This window comes from Podarcis raffonei, chromosome 13, assembly GCF_027172205.1.
Source record: "Podarcis raffonei isolate rPodRaf1 chromosome 13, rPodRaf1.pri, whole genome shotgun sequence".
Taxonomy (NCBI): Eukaryota; Metazoa; Chordata; class Lepidosauria; order Squamata; family Lacertidae; genus Podarcis; species Podarcis raffonei.
Genome location: NC_070614.1, coordinates 36201977 through 36219064, shown reverse-complemented (window position 1 = coordinate 36219064; position 17088 = coordinate 36201977). Strand labels below are relative to the sequence as shown.

General features: G+C 46.8%; 1 protein-coding gene across 1 annotated transcript; it reads left to right on the top strand.

Annotated features, from left to right (window-relative positions):
- The first annotated feature begins 8596 nt into the window (after positions 1-8596).
- PTH2 (parathyroid hormone 2) lies at positions 8597-12579 on the top strand. Its single transcript, XM_053363168.1, has 2 exons — positions 8597-8703; positions 11979-12579. Exons 1-2 carry the CDS (start codon positions 8600-8602, stop codon positions 12388-12390), a joined length of 516 nt encoding a protein of 171 aa, XP_053219143.1. The 5' UTR covers positions 8597-8599; the 3' UTR covers positions 12391-12579.
- Positions 12580-17088: the final 4509 nt, after the last annotated feature.

The window sequence follows — 17088 nt, the reverse complement described above, 5'->3', positions numbered from 1 at the left end:
GGTTTTTCAGATTATTATCCTCTTGGTGTTGGTGCTGACCTTTAAAGCCCTAAACGGCCTCGGCCCAGTATACCTGAAGGAGCGTCTCCACCCCCACCGTTCTGCCCGGACACTGAGGTCCAGCTCCGAGGGCCTTCTAGCAGTTCCCTCCCTGCAAGAAGCCAAGTTACAGGGAACCAGGCAGAGGGCCTTCTCGGTAGTGGCACCTGCCGTGTGGAATGCCCTCCCACCAGATGTCAAAGAGAAAGACAACTACCAGACTTTTAGAAGACATCTGAAGGCAGCCCTGTTTAGGGAAGCTTTTAATGTTTAATAGACCATTGTATTTTAATATTCTGTTGGAAGCTGCCCAGAGTGGCTGGGGAAACCCAGCCAGATGGGTGGGGTATAAACAATATATTATTATTATTATTATTATTATTATTATTATTATTATTATTATTATTATCATCATCATCCTGAGGAACTCTGAGCAGGATAGATATTGGTTGCTTCCAGATGACCTGTTTATTAGGCATTCGTCCTGATTTGTTTGCACAAAGTTTGTAGGGAGGTTATACAACAGGCATTGTTTATTGCGCATTCTTTCCCTCGCTCCCTCAGGAAGTAGTGATGGCCGCCAACTAGGATTAGACAAAGTCATGGAGGGCAAGGCATGCAACCGAGACCCAGATGACACCATTCCTCTGTAAATAAGATATTTACCCAATGAGACCAAATAAACTTCTCACCTGTACCCTCGCCCAGGAAGGACTGCTTTCGTGCAGTTGTCACGGAGGCAAACTAAGGTGGGCCCCACCTCATAAGCAAGGTCTTTTCTGATCAAAGGCTCCTCTGTCATTGGGCCACAATAGGGTATAGGGAACTTCCGACCAATCTTATAGGTGTGGTTGTGTCCTGGAAGGAAAAAGAGCAATCTGATCTATTCTCTCTTAAAGAACCCAGGAGAGGCGGGAGATTCAAATTACTTAGTGATAGATGTTGATATACAGTGTAGCATCTGCCAACTGCCCAACAGTAGGGCCAGCCCCAGCAGCAATATGGCAAGCCTCTCCAAACAGGTGGTTTTATTATGTACATTTGGAAAGAGATAATAATAAGACACCCATTTCCCTCCCCCTTACAATAACCCTATAAGGTAGATCGGGTTGAGCCAGTGAGCTTCATGGAGTAGGGATCTGAACCCACATCTCCTCAGGATTATACGGAATGGAGCACCAGTTTCTGTACAAGTCAGGGATGTTGCGCTTTCCAAAATAGCACTGGAAGGAGAATTTTTTGAAGTGCCAACTTAATCAACAAAACTCTTGAGCGACTTTTTGCTTTATTCCACAGACTCACCACTTCCATTAACTTCTGGTTTCACTTCCACCTCTATGGTAGCTGTCTCCCGGGAGGCCTGGCTAGGATCCAAGTCCTCTCTGGTCCACTGTTCATACAGGCAGTAGGCAGGTCGGAGCCAAAGAACGGTTGAGAGGCGGGAGTCCGGGTAGTATAAGGAAACAGGGTAATCTAATGAGTAAAGGAGGAAGGAGGGAAAGGGAACAAATACAGGCAGATGGGAAAGCAATTGAGGAAAAGAAGGACACGGTGCTTGGAAGTTATAGCTTCTATATTACACTGCTCTCAGCTAACTGTATGGCCTCCTTATGCCCCCACCCCAAATTCCCACAGGGACAGAATCCCAGCATCCTTCGTCCAATGAGCATAAGCTCCTTCTGCTTTCCAGAATTCAGCAATCTCCCATGGTTTCATTTCAAGGTTAAAGCCCTAAACGGCCCAGTATACCTGAAGGTTGCTCCTGCCAACCTAGCAGTTCGAAAGCACATCAAAGTTCAAGTAGATAAATAGGTACCACTCCGGCAGGAAGGTAAACGGTGTTTCCGTGCGCTACTCTGGTTCGCCAGAAGCGGCTTGGTCATGCTGGCCACATGACCTGGAAGCTGTACACCAGCTCCCTCAGCCAATAAAGCGAGATGAGCGCCACAACCCCAGAGTTCTCCACGACTGGACTTAATGGTCAGGGGTCCCTTTACCTTTAAGTATAGTTGCAGCCCGAGTCACTCACCTAGTACCAGCAGAGAAGCAGATCCGCCATATAGCAGAAGGTTTAAGCCAAACAATAACATTGCCCCCTTCATCTTTGAAACAGGATAAGCAAACCCACCACAAAGGCTATAAAGATTGCTTTCCCAAAGCTACAACTGATCTTAACTAGAGGGGAAGGAGCAGACAGGGATATTTAAAGGGGAAAAGACTCAGGCCACATGAGCTCCTAAAGAACTTTAAATTTAAAGAACTATGATACCACTTTAAACAGTCACGGCTTCTTCCACAAAGAATTCTGGGAGGAGGAGTTTGTGAAGGGTGCTGAGGGTTGTCAGGAGTTGCCCCACAACACACCCCAGCTACAGTTCACAGATTTCCCTGTGAACAGGGATTCACTGTGAGCCACTTCATGAAAAGTAGCTCTGTGAAAAGAATTGGTGTCTCCTAACTTCTCTCAGCGGGACGCGGGTGGCGCTGTGGGTTAAACCACAGAGCCTAGGACTTGCTGATCAGAAGGTCGGCGGTTCGAATCCCCGCAACGGGGTGAGCTCCCGTTCCTTGGTCCCAGCTCCTGCCAACCTAGCAGTTCGAAGGCACATCAAAGTGCAAGTAGATAAATAGGTACCGCTCCAGCGGGAAGGTAAACAGTGTTTCCATGAGCTGCTCTGGTTAGCCAGAAGCGGCTTAGTCATGCTGGCCACATGACCCGGAAGCTGTCTGCGGACAAACGCCGGCTCCCTCGGCCTATAGAGCGAGATGAGCGCCGCAACCCCAGAGTCGGTCACGACTGGACTTAATGGTCAGGGGTCCTTTAACTTCTCTCAGCACCCTTAACTCAATGCAGTTTCGGGGGTTTTTATTGTCAAAGAGTGCCAAATCAGCTTTCATTGTGCAACCTGAATTGGCTGTGCGTGTAAATGCATCTCGCCTAAAAATATTTCTAGGACAATCCTAGACATCTCTACTCAGAAGTAAGCCATGTTAAACTCAAGAAGACTTACTCTCTAGTAATTGAGCACAAGATTTCAGTCTGTTCTTTTCTTGCTATCTTTTTTGTTGATAAATGAATACACTGTGTCCTTCGAGCATATTCCACGTGGAATGTGGAATATGGGGAGGGGGGTGGAATTATAAATGCCACAAAATCAAATCACATGCACTTAAAAAAAAACCAACAACCTGCCAAATCTATAAACAGCAGAGCAGGAAATAAAAACCGCCTGGATAAAAATCAATGTTAGGTTAACAAAAAGTAAGTTCAAACAAATGTGCAGAACAGCAGCAATAAAACACACACGTACGCTGAATTAAAATGCCTTGATGAATAAAAATGTTTTTATCTTGCCCTGGAAAGTGGCAACAAATTTAGATGCCAGCCAGGTAAGGCCTGTTGCGTCTCCCCAACAGAGCTTGCAGAAAATCCCTACCCTAAAGTTATTCATGCAGAAGTTTCACTGAATTCAACAGCATTTCTTCCAACCCCAATAAATATGGTCTTAGCCTTGCTCTCTGTGTTCTGTCCACCTCCTACCCTTATGTAACTTGTGTAAAAACAGTGCGGATAGTCCTCCAGATGAATTGCAGGTGTGGCCAGCCCAACCATAGGACAGAGTGAGGCGGCTGAATCTTTGGTGTTATGAAAGGGTAGCAAATTGTTACTTATTTAATTTATTCTTACTGGATTGTATCCAGCTGAATTCTAGATGTGTTGAAATGATTGGGCCTAAATTAGCTGTGGCCATTAATTTCAATGGGCCTGTTCGATGACTGATGTAGAATACAATCCACTGGATTTTTGCTGCCAAGCAGGGATGGGTGAATTTGTCCATTTCTGTTTACTCATTTTCCCAGTCTTAAATTCAGTTCTGCGCATCAAGTTCGCATTTCGTTTAAGTTCTCTTTAAAACTTATCAGCATTACCCTGTTTCCTTATACTACCCGGACTCCCGCCTCTCAACTGTTCTTTGGCTCCGACCTGCCTACTGCTCCTAATAGAAATGTGTTTGTGTGAAATTTTGCCTAATATATTGATTTCTAAGCACACTTTACCCTCTCTCTTTTTTGTACATATTACTTGGTTGGAGAACTGAGTTACAAGCACAGTTTTCAAAGGATGGCATTTTGAATCCTGTTATGTACTGAAGTTCTCACCCTGGGCCAGCAGGGGGATACTGTAGATAGTTATGCAAATGAAGGATCGAAAGTGATGTTCAGTGATTGGATAGTTTGTATGCAAATAAAGAATCAAAAGTGACTTTCAGTGATTGGATAGTTTTAGAAAGTTGTTACAGTAACAAGGTACTGGAGCTCTATATAAGCAGGCTGACTGAGTCCTTCAGTTCAGTTCTGTTCCAATTTACAAATAAAGAGCTGCTTTGGAGAAATTGCTGTGTCGTCTGTTATGTCAACCCACAACTTAACAAATCCCGTATCATTTCAGAAAGAGCCGGTTATGTAGGTTCCCCTTCAAATGTTAACCGAATCAAATTTCTCCCCCATCCCTGCTGCCAAGTAAATACAGTACATTTGCAGGGTTGTCTGCCTTGGGCATCGATAACAACTTAGCCAACCTTAGATGCTATACACATCATGAGAACAAAGGATGAGGCTGCTGGATCAGGCCAATGGCCCATCTAGTCCAGCATCCTGTTCTCACAGAGGCCAAACAGATCCCTGGGGAGAAACTCTAAGAAAGGACCACAAGAGCCCTCTTGCCTCCCTCTGTGGTTTCCAGCAACGGAGCTTCAGAAACATTACTGCCTCCAGCTGGGCAGGCAGGACATACCGTATTTTTTGCTCTATAAGACTCACTTTTTCCCTCCTAAAAAGTAAGGGGAAACGTGTGTGCGTCTTATGGCGCGAATGCAGGCTGCGCAGCTGCCCCAAAAGCCAGAACAGCAAGAGGGATTGCTGCTTTTACTGCGCAGCGATCCCTCTTGCTGTTCTGGCTTCTGAGATTCAGATTTTTTTTTTCTTGTTTTCCTCCTCCAAAAACTAGGTGCGAAAAATACGGTAACCACCATAGCCTGACTTGTGGGGTGGGCATTGGCTCTTTTGCCTCAGTCAGGCAGCAAAATAAAAAGCCCACTTCACCCCCACCTCAGGGCATTGCATGGACAATCTCCCTGCCCATGACTGAACCCTTCTCCAGTTCAGGCGAACATCTCTCGTGTGCAAAATACACACCAATCTAGTTGCCAGCATCTGCTTCACATCTGTGAAAGGCCTGTGTTGCTTTTATATTGGAATGTTTAGACCATGGGTAGGCAAACTAAGGCCCGGGGGCTGGATCCAGCCCAATCGCCTTCTAAATTTGGCCCGCAGATGGTCCGGGAATCAGCGTGTTTTTACATGAGTAGAATGTGTGCTTTTATTTAAAATGCATCTCTGGGTTATTTGTGGGGCATAGGAATTCATTCTTTTTTTCCTTCTTCTTCACAATATAGTCTGGCGCCCCACAAGGTCTGAGGGACAGTGGACCGGCCCCCTGCTGAAAAGGTCTGCTGACCCCTGGTTTAGACTCCCTTATCTCTACAGGCTGAGACTTCCATGTCTTTCTTTCTGTGTGTGTGTGTGTGTGTCTGTGTTGGGATGAAAGTCAAGTGCCACCTCTGAGAGCGCTGGCTACGTCTGAGAAGCCCGCACATCCTGAGAGGCCTGTGCACCCGGGGGTGGGGGTGGGAGCCCGGCTCCGTTAATTTACGAAAGCAATTGAGCATCTGCCTCTGCGTCTCTGATCCCGACGCCCAATTAGCCGCATTGGGGTCAGTGCTGGCAGCTGAGGCGCTATTGATAACTTCAGCGACGAGAACGCCTCGCTGTGTTCCCTCCAGCAAAGTCGGCATCTGAATGTCTGATTAAGATATTCACTGACAAAACCCAGAGTCTGCTCTTCCCACACCTTCTTCTCTCTTAATCCACCAGGTCCTTTTAAATGTATGATCCCATCCTCTCAGCAGCCTGCTCCAGATATACCTCATATCAAGATATCTAGATATTTGTAGATAGGAAGCAGCAGCCGTAGCAGCCGTGAATTAAGCTTTTGTTATTAGACCCTGTATTCCCTCAGAACCAGAAAGTCCTGCCTCTTTCCACAGCAAATGCAAAGGATTGAAATATGGGTTCTGCTTGTGGGCCCATGGCATAAATTGAGGAGCATAGCTGGATCTCTTCAGTTTTGGGAATATAGAACTGCTGCTTCCAGTCTGGCAATTCAGCAGGCCTGCTAAAATCGAAGTTCTTCTTGGTGGGAAGAACTTTTCCATTTTAGGCCCTGCTCTTTTACTATACAAAGAATCCTGGGAACTTTGGTTTGTTAAGGGTTCTGGCAATTGCAGCTTTGTGAAGGGTAAACTGAGGTACCTAGGATTATTTGGGGGAAGTCAGGTGCTTTAGAAGCATGGTGTGTCCATCTTCCTTCTCCTTTTCTTCTGGTAGCCTGTTATTAAACAATCCCGGTTGGATGGCTGCTGATGGAAGCTATTTTGGGAGAGGAGAAGCCAAATGGTAGTTGGTTTCAGCTAGGCCCATATGGGGAAGCCAGGTGGAATGCCCTTTGAGAGGACACTTCTGGAGAAGGCTTCATCTAGCCTGACAGATGAAGTAGGTCTTTCCTCTCCCTCAGACACAGCCAAGTAGAATTGCGGGTGATGGAGACAGTCCTAGAAGAGGAACCCCAAACAACAATTGCTTTCAACCAGGCTGGTGGAACAGACCTCAATGAGTATGTACATACCCTCCAACATCCAAACAGCAAAAACTGGGACGCCATCTCCCCATTTTTTGTCACAAGAGGACAGTGACCATGTGATCACTGCACGATTTCACACTGCAAACCGCCCCCAAATGCTTTTTTCAGGCACAGAACCCAAAAGCATGTGTTTTCTGGTGCCACGCAAGATTGCGACCCTGAAAAAAGCATTTTTTTCCAAGGGAAATTACAGCACGAAATTATGCAAGATCACGGCATGCAAAATGGCTGCCATTCTCTCGCAAGAAAAAATGGGATGTCCCAGTTTTTCCGGGACACTTGTGAGGTGTGTGTGTATCACAGCAGCACTACTGCCTCTTGCAAACACCATGGAAATGGTGGATCTAATGACGAATACCAAAGGCCATGTTTGGCTCATGCCTGCCAGGCTCCACGTTGAGTTTGATGCACAGTCCCTTCTCAAGAGTTGCTGTGACCCAGGATGCACTTCTTCCACCGCCCAACGGAGTGGCCCGTCTCCTTGCCCTACCCTCAGTCACATCAACTACAACTTGTTTGTGTGCCTATTAGTGAGCCTCGTGTTAATGAGGCCCGGAGGGAAGTGAGACCACCCAGCCGCCCACCCTCCATCGACAACCAAGCGGTGAGTCACGTCATAGTGTGGGAGCAGGTTTCATTAGCGGTGGTGCTGAATGAGACCTTCCAAGTGGGGTCAAGGGGATCCGATAGAGATGGCTCTGATAATGAGAAGAACACAAGCAGCCTAATTTCCCCGTCTTGTTAACATTCACATCATCTCCATATACACACACTTCCGTTTGCTCCTTGACTTCTAGGCACAAGTTCAAAAGGTTTTCAGCGGGACAAAAGAAAACCTCTTGAACCTGTGCATAGAAGTCCCGGACCAAATGGAAGAAATTGCAGGCAAAGGGAAGTGTGGATGAGGCCCCCCCCCCCTCCACAAACACATCACAAATGCATATTAAACCTGCAATTTTTTTGCACTAAAAATTCCACTCTGTCTGTGCCTATGGACTTTTAACATCAATGTGTTCTCACCAAAGTCTCCCCACTATCCCCCACAATACTTTTCCATCCTTCTGTTTAGTTCCATCATCTTTAATCACCCGTCCTTTATTTCTCTCAGTCACACTTTAAAAAACCCTCTCTCTCTCTCTCTCTCTCTCTCTCTCTCTCTCACACACACACACACACACACACACACACACACAATTACTCTCCTATCTCTTATTTTCCCCTCCACAGTGCCTATGGACTTTTAACATCAATGTGTTCTCACCAAAGTCTCCCCACTATCCCCCACAATACTTTTCCATCCTTCTGTTTAGTTCCATCATCTTTAATCACCCATCATTTATTTCTCTCAGTCACACTTTTAAAAACCCTCTCTCTGTCTCTCTCTCTCTCACACACAATTACTCTCCTATCTCATATTTCCCCCTCCACAGTCCATATTCTGACCACATTCCTTGCTGTGCCTCATTATTTTCTTTTATTAGAGTGACCCAGGAGCAACCCATTCCAATCCGATCCATTCCATCTTTTCCCGCCTCAAAGCATCGTCCAGCCTTCCCATTGATCTGGACCCCTGACGCCTCCACTTGCCCTCTGTGCTGATGTCACAAGCAGAGGCAGAGGGGTATAAATTTACCAGAGGGAGATTGCTGGAGGCAGGAAACAGAGGACTGGGGATACAAGAACCCCTGTGCTGTGTCACCAACATACATAGGTAAGGAATCCAGGGGTGGGAGCCTGCCGGAGTTGCCCTTTTCACACACCAATCCCTTTCCCTGTCTTTCCCTCCTAGCCGCAGGAGCCATGGAAGCAGCGTTTGGAGCCTGCAAAAGTCCCAGGGCCACCTTAGTCATTCTCACTTCTTGCTTGCTGCTGTCTTCAGGGACTGTGGTGCACAACTCAGGCAGGTAAGTTGAAGGGCTTTTTCTTTGTGTGAGGTTTTTTCCCTGACCACCTTTTCCATCGGTCATTCTAGATCACACAAGCCATTTTCCATCTGAACCAGATTTACAGTGGACAAGATTGGGCAGGGTTGGCAGGTGTGTGTGTGCATTTAAAGTTTAGTAACATGACCAAAGTCTTGCAAAAGAGTATGTGGCAGAGAAGGGGATTGGGAAAGGAAAGGAGAAAGTTCTTCACCCCGAATAGTTTTTAAGAATGTGTTGGTCAGGGGCAGCCAACACAGTGCCGTCCAGATGCAGCCAGTGTAGTGTCATCCCATCAGCCCCAGTCAATGTGAGCGATGATCAGCGATGATGGGAGTTGTAGTTGGACAACATCTTGGTGGAACCAAGTTGACTATCCCAATATAGGCAGTGGAATAAATCAGGGGAACACCTTTTGGGGAACCTCCTCTCTCATTTTTTCAACTGCTGGTTGCTTCTTTCTCTTCCGAAAGAAGCCAGGCTGGGGGGGGAAGACATTAATACTGACTCTTTATCCTTTTCGGGGGGAGAAGAGGCAGCAAGAAGGTGCAAAGGGAGAAGTTTGGAGTTGCAGGAGAGGAAAAAGAGGGGCTGGGCTGGGAAGGGTTAAACAGAACATGGATGGAGCAGGGGCTTTGTTTCAAACTATAATGAGAGGTTCTAGACTTGGAAAGATTTAGGGCTCTTCCAGACTGTCACTATTTTCAGGTGAGATTCACTCACATACCCGCAACAAACCCCCTGCAAGTAAGGAAAGTGGCAGGAAAATGCACTGGGAAGGGGGGGGGCGCAGCACTTCCTTTTACACAACTGCCATGTGACCAACCCACAAAGAACTCAGAATGTTCATAGTCAAGGTTGTCCAATCTCCCTGCAGACAAACCAGGATGAACAAACAGGTTGTCTGGAAGAAGTGCTCAAATAATCCACAATTCTATTACTGATTTAAGGACTAGCTCCACCATTTTTGTCCATAATTTGCTCATGGAATTCTTCAACATGGATTCCAATGTAATGGCCAATTGCTTAGTCACGTGGGGCCTGCAACAAAATGTTGCAGTGTTTGTGGAGTGCTTCTGTTCAAGATTCGAGGCCATCTTCTCCACCACCAACACCCCATATTTTCATTTCCCATCCTCAACTGCTTCTCAGAATTTCGTAGCAACTGAGCATGCTCAGTCCTTGGGCTGTTTTTGAGGTTCCCTTCTCCTTAGGTCTGTTCCCCCCTTAAAGTAGTTTTCAGACTTGTGCAAACTTTGCAGTTTCCTTGAGACCACAATAGCTCCCTCTTCTGCAGAGGCAGTACTTTTTTTTGTCCAAATAAACGATGAAACTCACAGCCTGGACATAAGTAATGGAGGAAATGACAGTTTTGAAGAAGAGAGCTGAAAAAGGCACAGACTGGTGTTTTATTCAGACTGGTGTTTTATTGCAGGTGTATTCTGCAACATGTTCCTGACACAATCATGATGTGTCAGTAGTGGGTTTATTCTTCACGCTTTATTTGTCATTCAGCGACGCTTTCTCAATGCTACGACATTATTGCTTTTCAGAGGGGCATGACAAAAGCAGGACAAAAATAAACCAGAACTTTTGGGTAAAGAAAGTTATGGGATCCCAGCAACTGGTTATGGGATTATTACTGATTGTAGACAAAGCAGTATATGACCACCCCAAAACTTTTACAGGCATAAACTGAATGGAAAGCATAATAATAATAATAATAATAATAATAATAATAATAATAATAATATATTATTTGTACCCTGCCCATCTGGCTGGGTTTCCCCAGCCACTCTGGGCGGCTTCCACAAATACCAAAAATATACTAATATGTCATACATTAAAAACTTCCCTGAACAGGGCTGCCTTAAGATGTCTTCTCAAAGTCAGGTAGTTGTTTATCTCTTTGACATCTGATGGGAGGGCGTTCCACAGGGCGGGCCCCACTACCGAGAAGGCCCTCTATCTGGTTCCCTGTAACCTCAATTCTCGCAAGGAGGGAACCGCCAGAAGGCCCTCGGCGCTGGATCTCAGTGTCCGGGCTGAACGATGGGGGTGGAGATGCTTCTTCAGGTATACTGGGCCGAGGCCGTTTAGGGCTTTAAAGGTCAACACCAACACTTTGAATTGTTGGTGCATAGCCAACCTTATTGCCTTGTGAGTACTTCAGTGAGAATGCACCATGAAACAGATGTCTGGAGAGGCCCAAAGTCTATCAAATGTCTAATTCAGGGGTCAGCAAACTTTTTCAGCAGGGGGCCGGTCCACTGTCCTTCGGACCTTGTAGGGGGCCGGACTATATTTTTTGGGGGGAATGAACAAATTCCTATGCCCCACAAATAACCCAGAGATGCATTTTAAGTAAAAGGGCACATTCTACTCAGGTAAAAATACGCTAGTTCCCGGACCGTCCGCGGGCCGGATTTAGAAGGCAATTGGGCCGGATCCGGCCCCCGGGCCTTAGGTTGCCTATCCATGATCTAATTGAACAGTTGAACAGAACAGGGAATTAATAGCAGGGAATGCCTGTCCTCTCCTTGCCTCTCTTGAGAGCACCCCGGAGGCATCTGCCTGGCAGGGACAGAATGCTGAAGGCAGACACTGAGCCAGCAACACACACACCCCCCCCAGAATCTGAGCTCTCCCCTCAAGGGACCGTACTGGTGGAGGTGCCTCTAGTGTCTTCCAGCAGGCTTGAGACTATGGTTTCTTACTCCACTTCTTGCCTATTAATTAAGCTTCCATTATTTCCACCAACTAACAGCTGCCAGGTTATATAAAATTCCTAGCGCAGGGTTGGGGGACCCGCAGAACTCACATTTGAAGCAATGCAGTTCCCTTCAGCACCAGCCAGCAGGGCCAATGGTCAGGGGCAGCAGGAGTTAAAAGCACCCAACTCCCCTCTCGTCAGAGAACTGTAGTTTGTGAAGGGTGCTGGGAATTGTAGCTGTGTGAGGGATGAACTGCAGCTGCCGGGACTCTTTGGGTGGGTGCGCTGTAAATGTATTCTGTATACACAGCCTAAATCTTTATAAATATATTTAGTCTTTATTAAGGCGCCCAAAGGCTTGTTTTTGCTGCAACAGGTTAACACGGGTGGCTTTCTGGAGATTGCATATTGTGTGGGCAAGACCTTAGGGGGATCTGTACTTGTGCTGTGCTTCCTTCAGAAGGCAATATTGGGTCCCTCCTCGGTTCCAATCTACTTGATCCCTCCTCTGGAGAACTCAGGTTTCCTATACTTTCTCTCCCAGCAGGCTCTGGAGACGTGAAGTGTCCCAGTATCCTCCACCAGGGGGCAGTGTTGACCTCAAAGGAGCCCCTGTTCCCTGGAGCCTCCGCATCCCATCCACTACCTTGCATGACTGGATGCTCAAGTGGATGTCCTCAGATGTCAGCGCCCCCTGGGCTGAGGACAATGAAGATGAAGGGCGAAACAGGAAGTCCCGCCTGTGGGGCACAACGAGACAGGAAGCTCCGTCTCCTAGGGGCCAGAAGGTGGCGCTGTACCAAGCCAGCTGGGTTCCAGGCTGGGGCGGGAAGCGAAGTATTGTGCTAGCGGATGATGCCGCCTTCAGGGAGAAAAGCAAGATGCTGACAGCCATGGAGAGGCAGAAATGGCTCAACTCCTACATGCAAAAGCTTTTGGTGGTGAACTCTGAGTAGGAGGAAGTGGGGGAATTGGCAGGAGGTAGAGCGGGCACGGAGATGCGAGGTGCAAGAAGGGTCAACCCAGCTGCATATCGCCTCTCTCAGAACCGAATCCAGGGCATTGCTTGAGTGACTGAGTTTACTTACGTGCTGTTTTTCCACAAGGAACGGGGCCCAAAGCAAAACGACTACAGCGGAACCTCGGTTTTCGAACTCAATCCATTCTGGAAGCTTCCGAAAAGTTCGAAAACCAAGGATCAATGGGCAGGCCGCAAAGTAAATGGGGGGGGGGGGAGAAAAATGTGGCTCGGAAGTCGTTCAGCTTCTGAAAATCGTTTTTCAAAACCAGAGCAGTTACTTCTGGGTTTTCAGTATTTGGAAGCTGAAACGTTCCAAAACGGAGGCATTTGGGAACCGAGGTTTGCCCATATACGGAATACAGAGCATGTCAGTAAATTCAAAAATGGCAAAAATGAATCATTAGACAAACACAGAATAAATTTTACACACACACCAATCTAGGTTTAAGTACATAAATACAAAACAATACCAAACAAGAGTTAACTGACAATAAGGTTTCTGGTTCTGGTCTTCCTGCACTCTGAGGTGGGCGGTGTATCAACTGACCATTTAGAACAGGAATAGGCCATTGGAAGTCTGGCAGCAGCATTTTACCACCCCTCCACCCTAAAAGGCTTTTTACTGCTTGTGCTCCAGCGTAGCTCCTGATGCCAGGGAACTCGGACGTACCCAAAACACTTCCATGGTTGAGTTGCTCAGCAATTTATCCCTAGCTGAGAGCCAGGCGAAATCTCTTTCACCCCTGCAGTTGGGATGGCTAGTCAGTGACCCTGTAGGATACCAGCCCCCATAATCACTGCTAGGCTCCTCCAGATGATATATTTATTCAACATTCATCCTCATTTGTTTGTACAAAGCTGTGTGTGCTGGGTAGACTGTGGCTGTGCTCACATAACTGGCTTAAAACACAGTGGGGTTGTGTCATTTCCCCCTCTAAATGCCTCCTCTTTGAGCTGCTATTAGGTCCACAGTGGGTGAAAATGCAGGTAGCTGCATCTTCCCTGCCTGCCCCACATTTGCAGGTCTAATAGCAGCAGGTGCGTTTGATTTAGATTGGGGAAACGGTTCATTGGAAACGATTAAGCCTTGCCTCCATAACATCACTGTTTCACAGTGGACCTGTAGCTGATTTAAAGTGAAGCGGGGGGAAATACTTGGGGAGCCAATAATGGATTTTCTCCTTCAGCCCTTAGGTGGTGAAATGTAGAAGGTCTGTTGCAGTAAAAACCCTTGAAGAAAAAGAGAATCAGGTTGAATAAGATAATTTAGAGCTGGATGGGTCCTTAGAGGTCGTCTCGTCCACCCTTGCTCAGGGCATGAAACTTGCAACTACAGCAGGAAAGGGGAAACTCTGGCCCTCCAGAGATTCTGATAGACTCCATCTTCCATCAGCTGGAGTCAATGCAACCAAGAGACAGGGATGATGGGAGCGGCAGTCAAAGGTTCCCCATCTCTGAATTACGCCATTCCTGGCTGACAGCCATCCAGCCTCTTCTTAAAACACCTGCAGTTTAGGAGAGCCCACTAACTCCTAAGGCAGACCACCCCACATACAAAACACATTTTACAGTTGAGAAGGGTCTAATGTTCTGCCAAAATCTGCTTCCCTGCAAATTCCACCCACTTTGGTCTCGTCCTGTCCTGTGAGCAACAAATAGCAAGTCTGTCTTGAGACCGCGTAGCAGGTGGATTTATTACTGCATGAGCCTCACTAAAGGCTGTTTGAGACAGCAGTTGCGCTTGGTTTCTTAGAAAAGATGGTCACTTTGCGTTGCCAGTTGGCCAGAGTTGTGGGAGAAGGAAAGTCACAGGAAGGTCACCGAGAGCGTTGCCTCTGCCCTTTGCTGAACATCTGTTTCACACTCTCTCCACTTATGTTCACTTCAACAACATCTGTACTGAAATTGGAAGGATACAGAGAAGTTTAGGAAGGCCTCTGTGCTTGTATCTCGCAGTCTCCATTTGGCTGTTTTATTTTTCCTGTTCTAATAAAATATGAGATTTAGTTTGTCTTGTTTTGTATTTCCTCTGTTGGGGGTGGGAATGAACAGTACAATGAGGTTTCTCCAGGGAAAGGGTTCGCAAGTTATTTATTAAAAAAATTATTCCTCCTCTAATATTTTTATGTATACCAAAAGTGCAAACAGTTGCATTCAACAGAATTTCCTAAAAGCTAAGTAAAAACAACAAAACTATATGAAACAGAGCAATGTGTAAAATGGCAAACTAAAAATTAAAAAGTCTCAGTCCAGGCGGTTATCATTTTCTGTGTCCACTTCATGAATCACGTAAGGGCAGTGATATTTTTTTCTGGGGAGACGCAGGGGGACGCATACCCCTAAACATTTTGTGAATCTAAGTTTGGCCTCATTGAGGGGGTCCGTATTTTAAAATGAATAGGAAAATGAGAGTACCCCTAAACATTATTTTTAGAAAAAAAGCAGTGCTTAAGGGAGGGAATCTAAAAGGCCCAAGAAGGCCCACTTCTCCATTATCAAAAAGTGAAAATCCACAGGTTGTGGACTGTCCAGCAGGATCTCCTCAATATATTAAAAATCGGTGTGTTCTGGTATTAGGTATCCTGTTCCCAAGTTTTTTAGGGCAGCAAAACACTGAACTTGGCTCAGCAGTCTACAGAGTTTTCAACGCCACTGTGATATGTGTAAAGCTGGGTGTCCGCCTGAGCATCCTAGTAGCTAAATTTTATACTAGCTGCAGCTTCCAAGCCAGACAGAAGGGTAGTACTATGTCTGGGGCAGGGTGGTGCAATGGTTAGAGCATTGGGCTAAGACCTGGGAGACCAGGGTTCAAATCCTCACTAAGCCACAGCGCTCCCTGAATCACCTCAGGCCAGCCAGTCACTCACTCTCAGCCTAACCTACCACACGGAGTAGTTGTGAGGATAAAATGATGAGGAAGAGGAACCATGTACATTGTCTTCAGCTCCAGTTAACTAGCCTGCATTCAGGTACCCGTTTAGGGCGTGCACAGCCTCTCCTGATTCAGATGTTTCAGGGAACAGAGCTGGGCATTAGTTTACTGGCAACCCCTTGTGCCAAATCACCTAATGACTCCCCCCTCCCCATGGTTTCAGCTAGCTATGATACGAAGCGCTGAAAACAAAAGCACGAAGGGCAAAGCTCTCTGGCACCCTGCAGACCAACAGCTCCAGCCACCCGCATCTCAAAAGAGCAGGAATGGTGGCAGTGAAGCCCATCTAAATGGCTACCTGCATCAGGGGTTGTTAAAGATTCAGAAATGGCAGTATCCAGCCCAACACAGACAGACTCAGAAGCAGTAAGCTGCTCAGAACCTGTGGAAGAACAGCAGGACTATTTCCTCTGTTGCTTGTGGGCACCTGGTTTCTCGATGCACACAGGACAGGCTGGCAGACTAGATAAACCTTTGGTCAGATCTATCCGAGCTCTTAGCCTTCTCACGAACCCACAACTGCAGCTGCCCCCTTTGCAGCCATTCGATCTGCGGCACATTAGCAGGGGATCCTGTTTCGCTCCTTACCACGAAAAGTTTCGCCTCAGTTCTTTTTTTAGGGATAGAAAAAGCTGTGTTACGCCAAGTCAGACCGCTGGTTCATTTAGCTGGCTGACTGGCGATGGCTCTCCAGGTTTCATGTAGGGATCTCTCCCAGCCCTGCCTAGAAGTGCTAGGAATGAGCGCTGGGCCTTCTGCATGCAGTGCAGATGTCCTGACCGCAGAGCTCATCTCCTTCCCTCTAGTTTAGCATGTCAGGCTGCTGTTAAAGGGCCGGTAACGAAAATCCTGTTCTGGCAGAAGCGAGCCAGCAGTCTCAGCATCAGCTTCGCAGGGGCAAGACCTGCTGGAGATAATTAGGTCTGACACTCCTGTGCAGATCCTGTTAGCTCCTATTTCCCCAAATTGACTTATGTTGTGACTGGGCTGTGACTGAATCCCACCCCCCAAAATGGAAACAGCCTGGTAGAACCTCCCTCTGTAGATTCTGAGCCCCATCTCCCCTGGACCTGTGCTGATCAAAGACATCAACACTAGAGAGACGAGCAAATTCAGAAGAGAAATGTTTATTCAATCAGTTCATTTACAGGGCCTCTTCTCCCCTGTTCCCAGGTCTCCTGTCCATAACCACAGCCCCACATTCTGATCTCTCCATTCTCAAAGCAGGGTGAATAAGTTTGTTCAGAGTGAAAATTTAGCAGCAGGGATGAGGGAGCAGCTAGGGGTAGAAAGTAGGTGTGCACAGTTGTTTCATCTACTGCAGTGCTGTGGGGGGGGTCTATTTTAAACAAAATCACATTGAAAGACTAAAAATTCTCAGGGGCTCCGTTCCAGGGATAGGAAAGTTGGTTGGGGTGAAAGATAGCAGTACGGTGCTGATGTGAAAAAGAGGACAGGGCTCCTGCCCCTTTAAGTGTTATGTGTAGCAGAGGGGATTTCAGAAGAGGGAGCTTCTACACAAAGGTGCAGGAGCCCCATATAGACAGAGATAGAGACAGAGACAGAGACAGAGACAGAGACAGAGACAGAGACAGAGACAGAGATAGAGATAGAGATAGAGATAGAGATAGAGATAGAGATAGATAGAGATAGAGATAGAGATAGAGAGATATAGATATAGATATAGATATAGATATATAG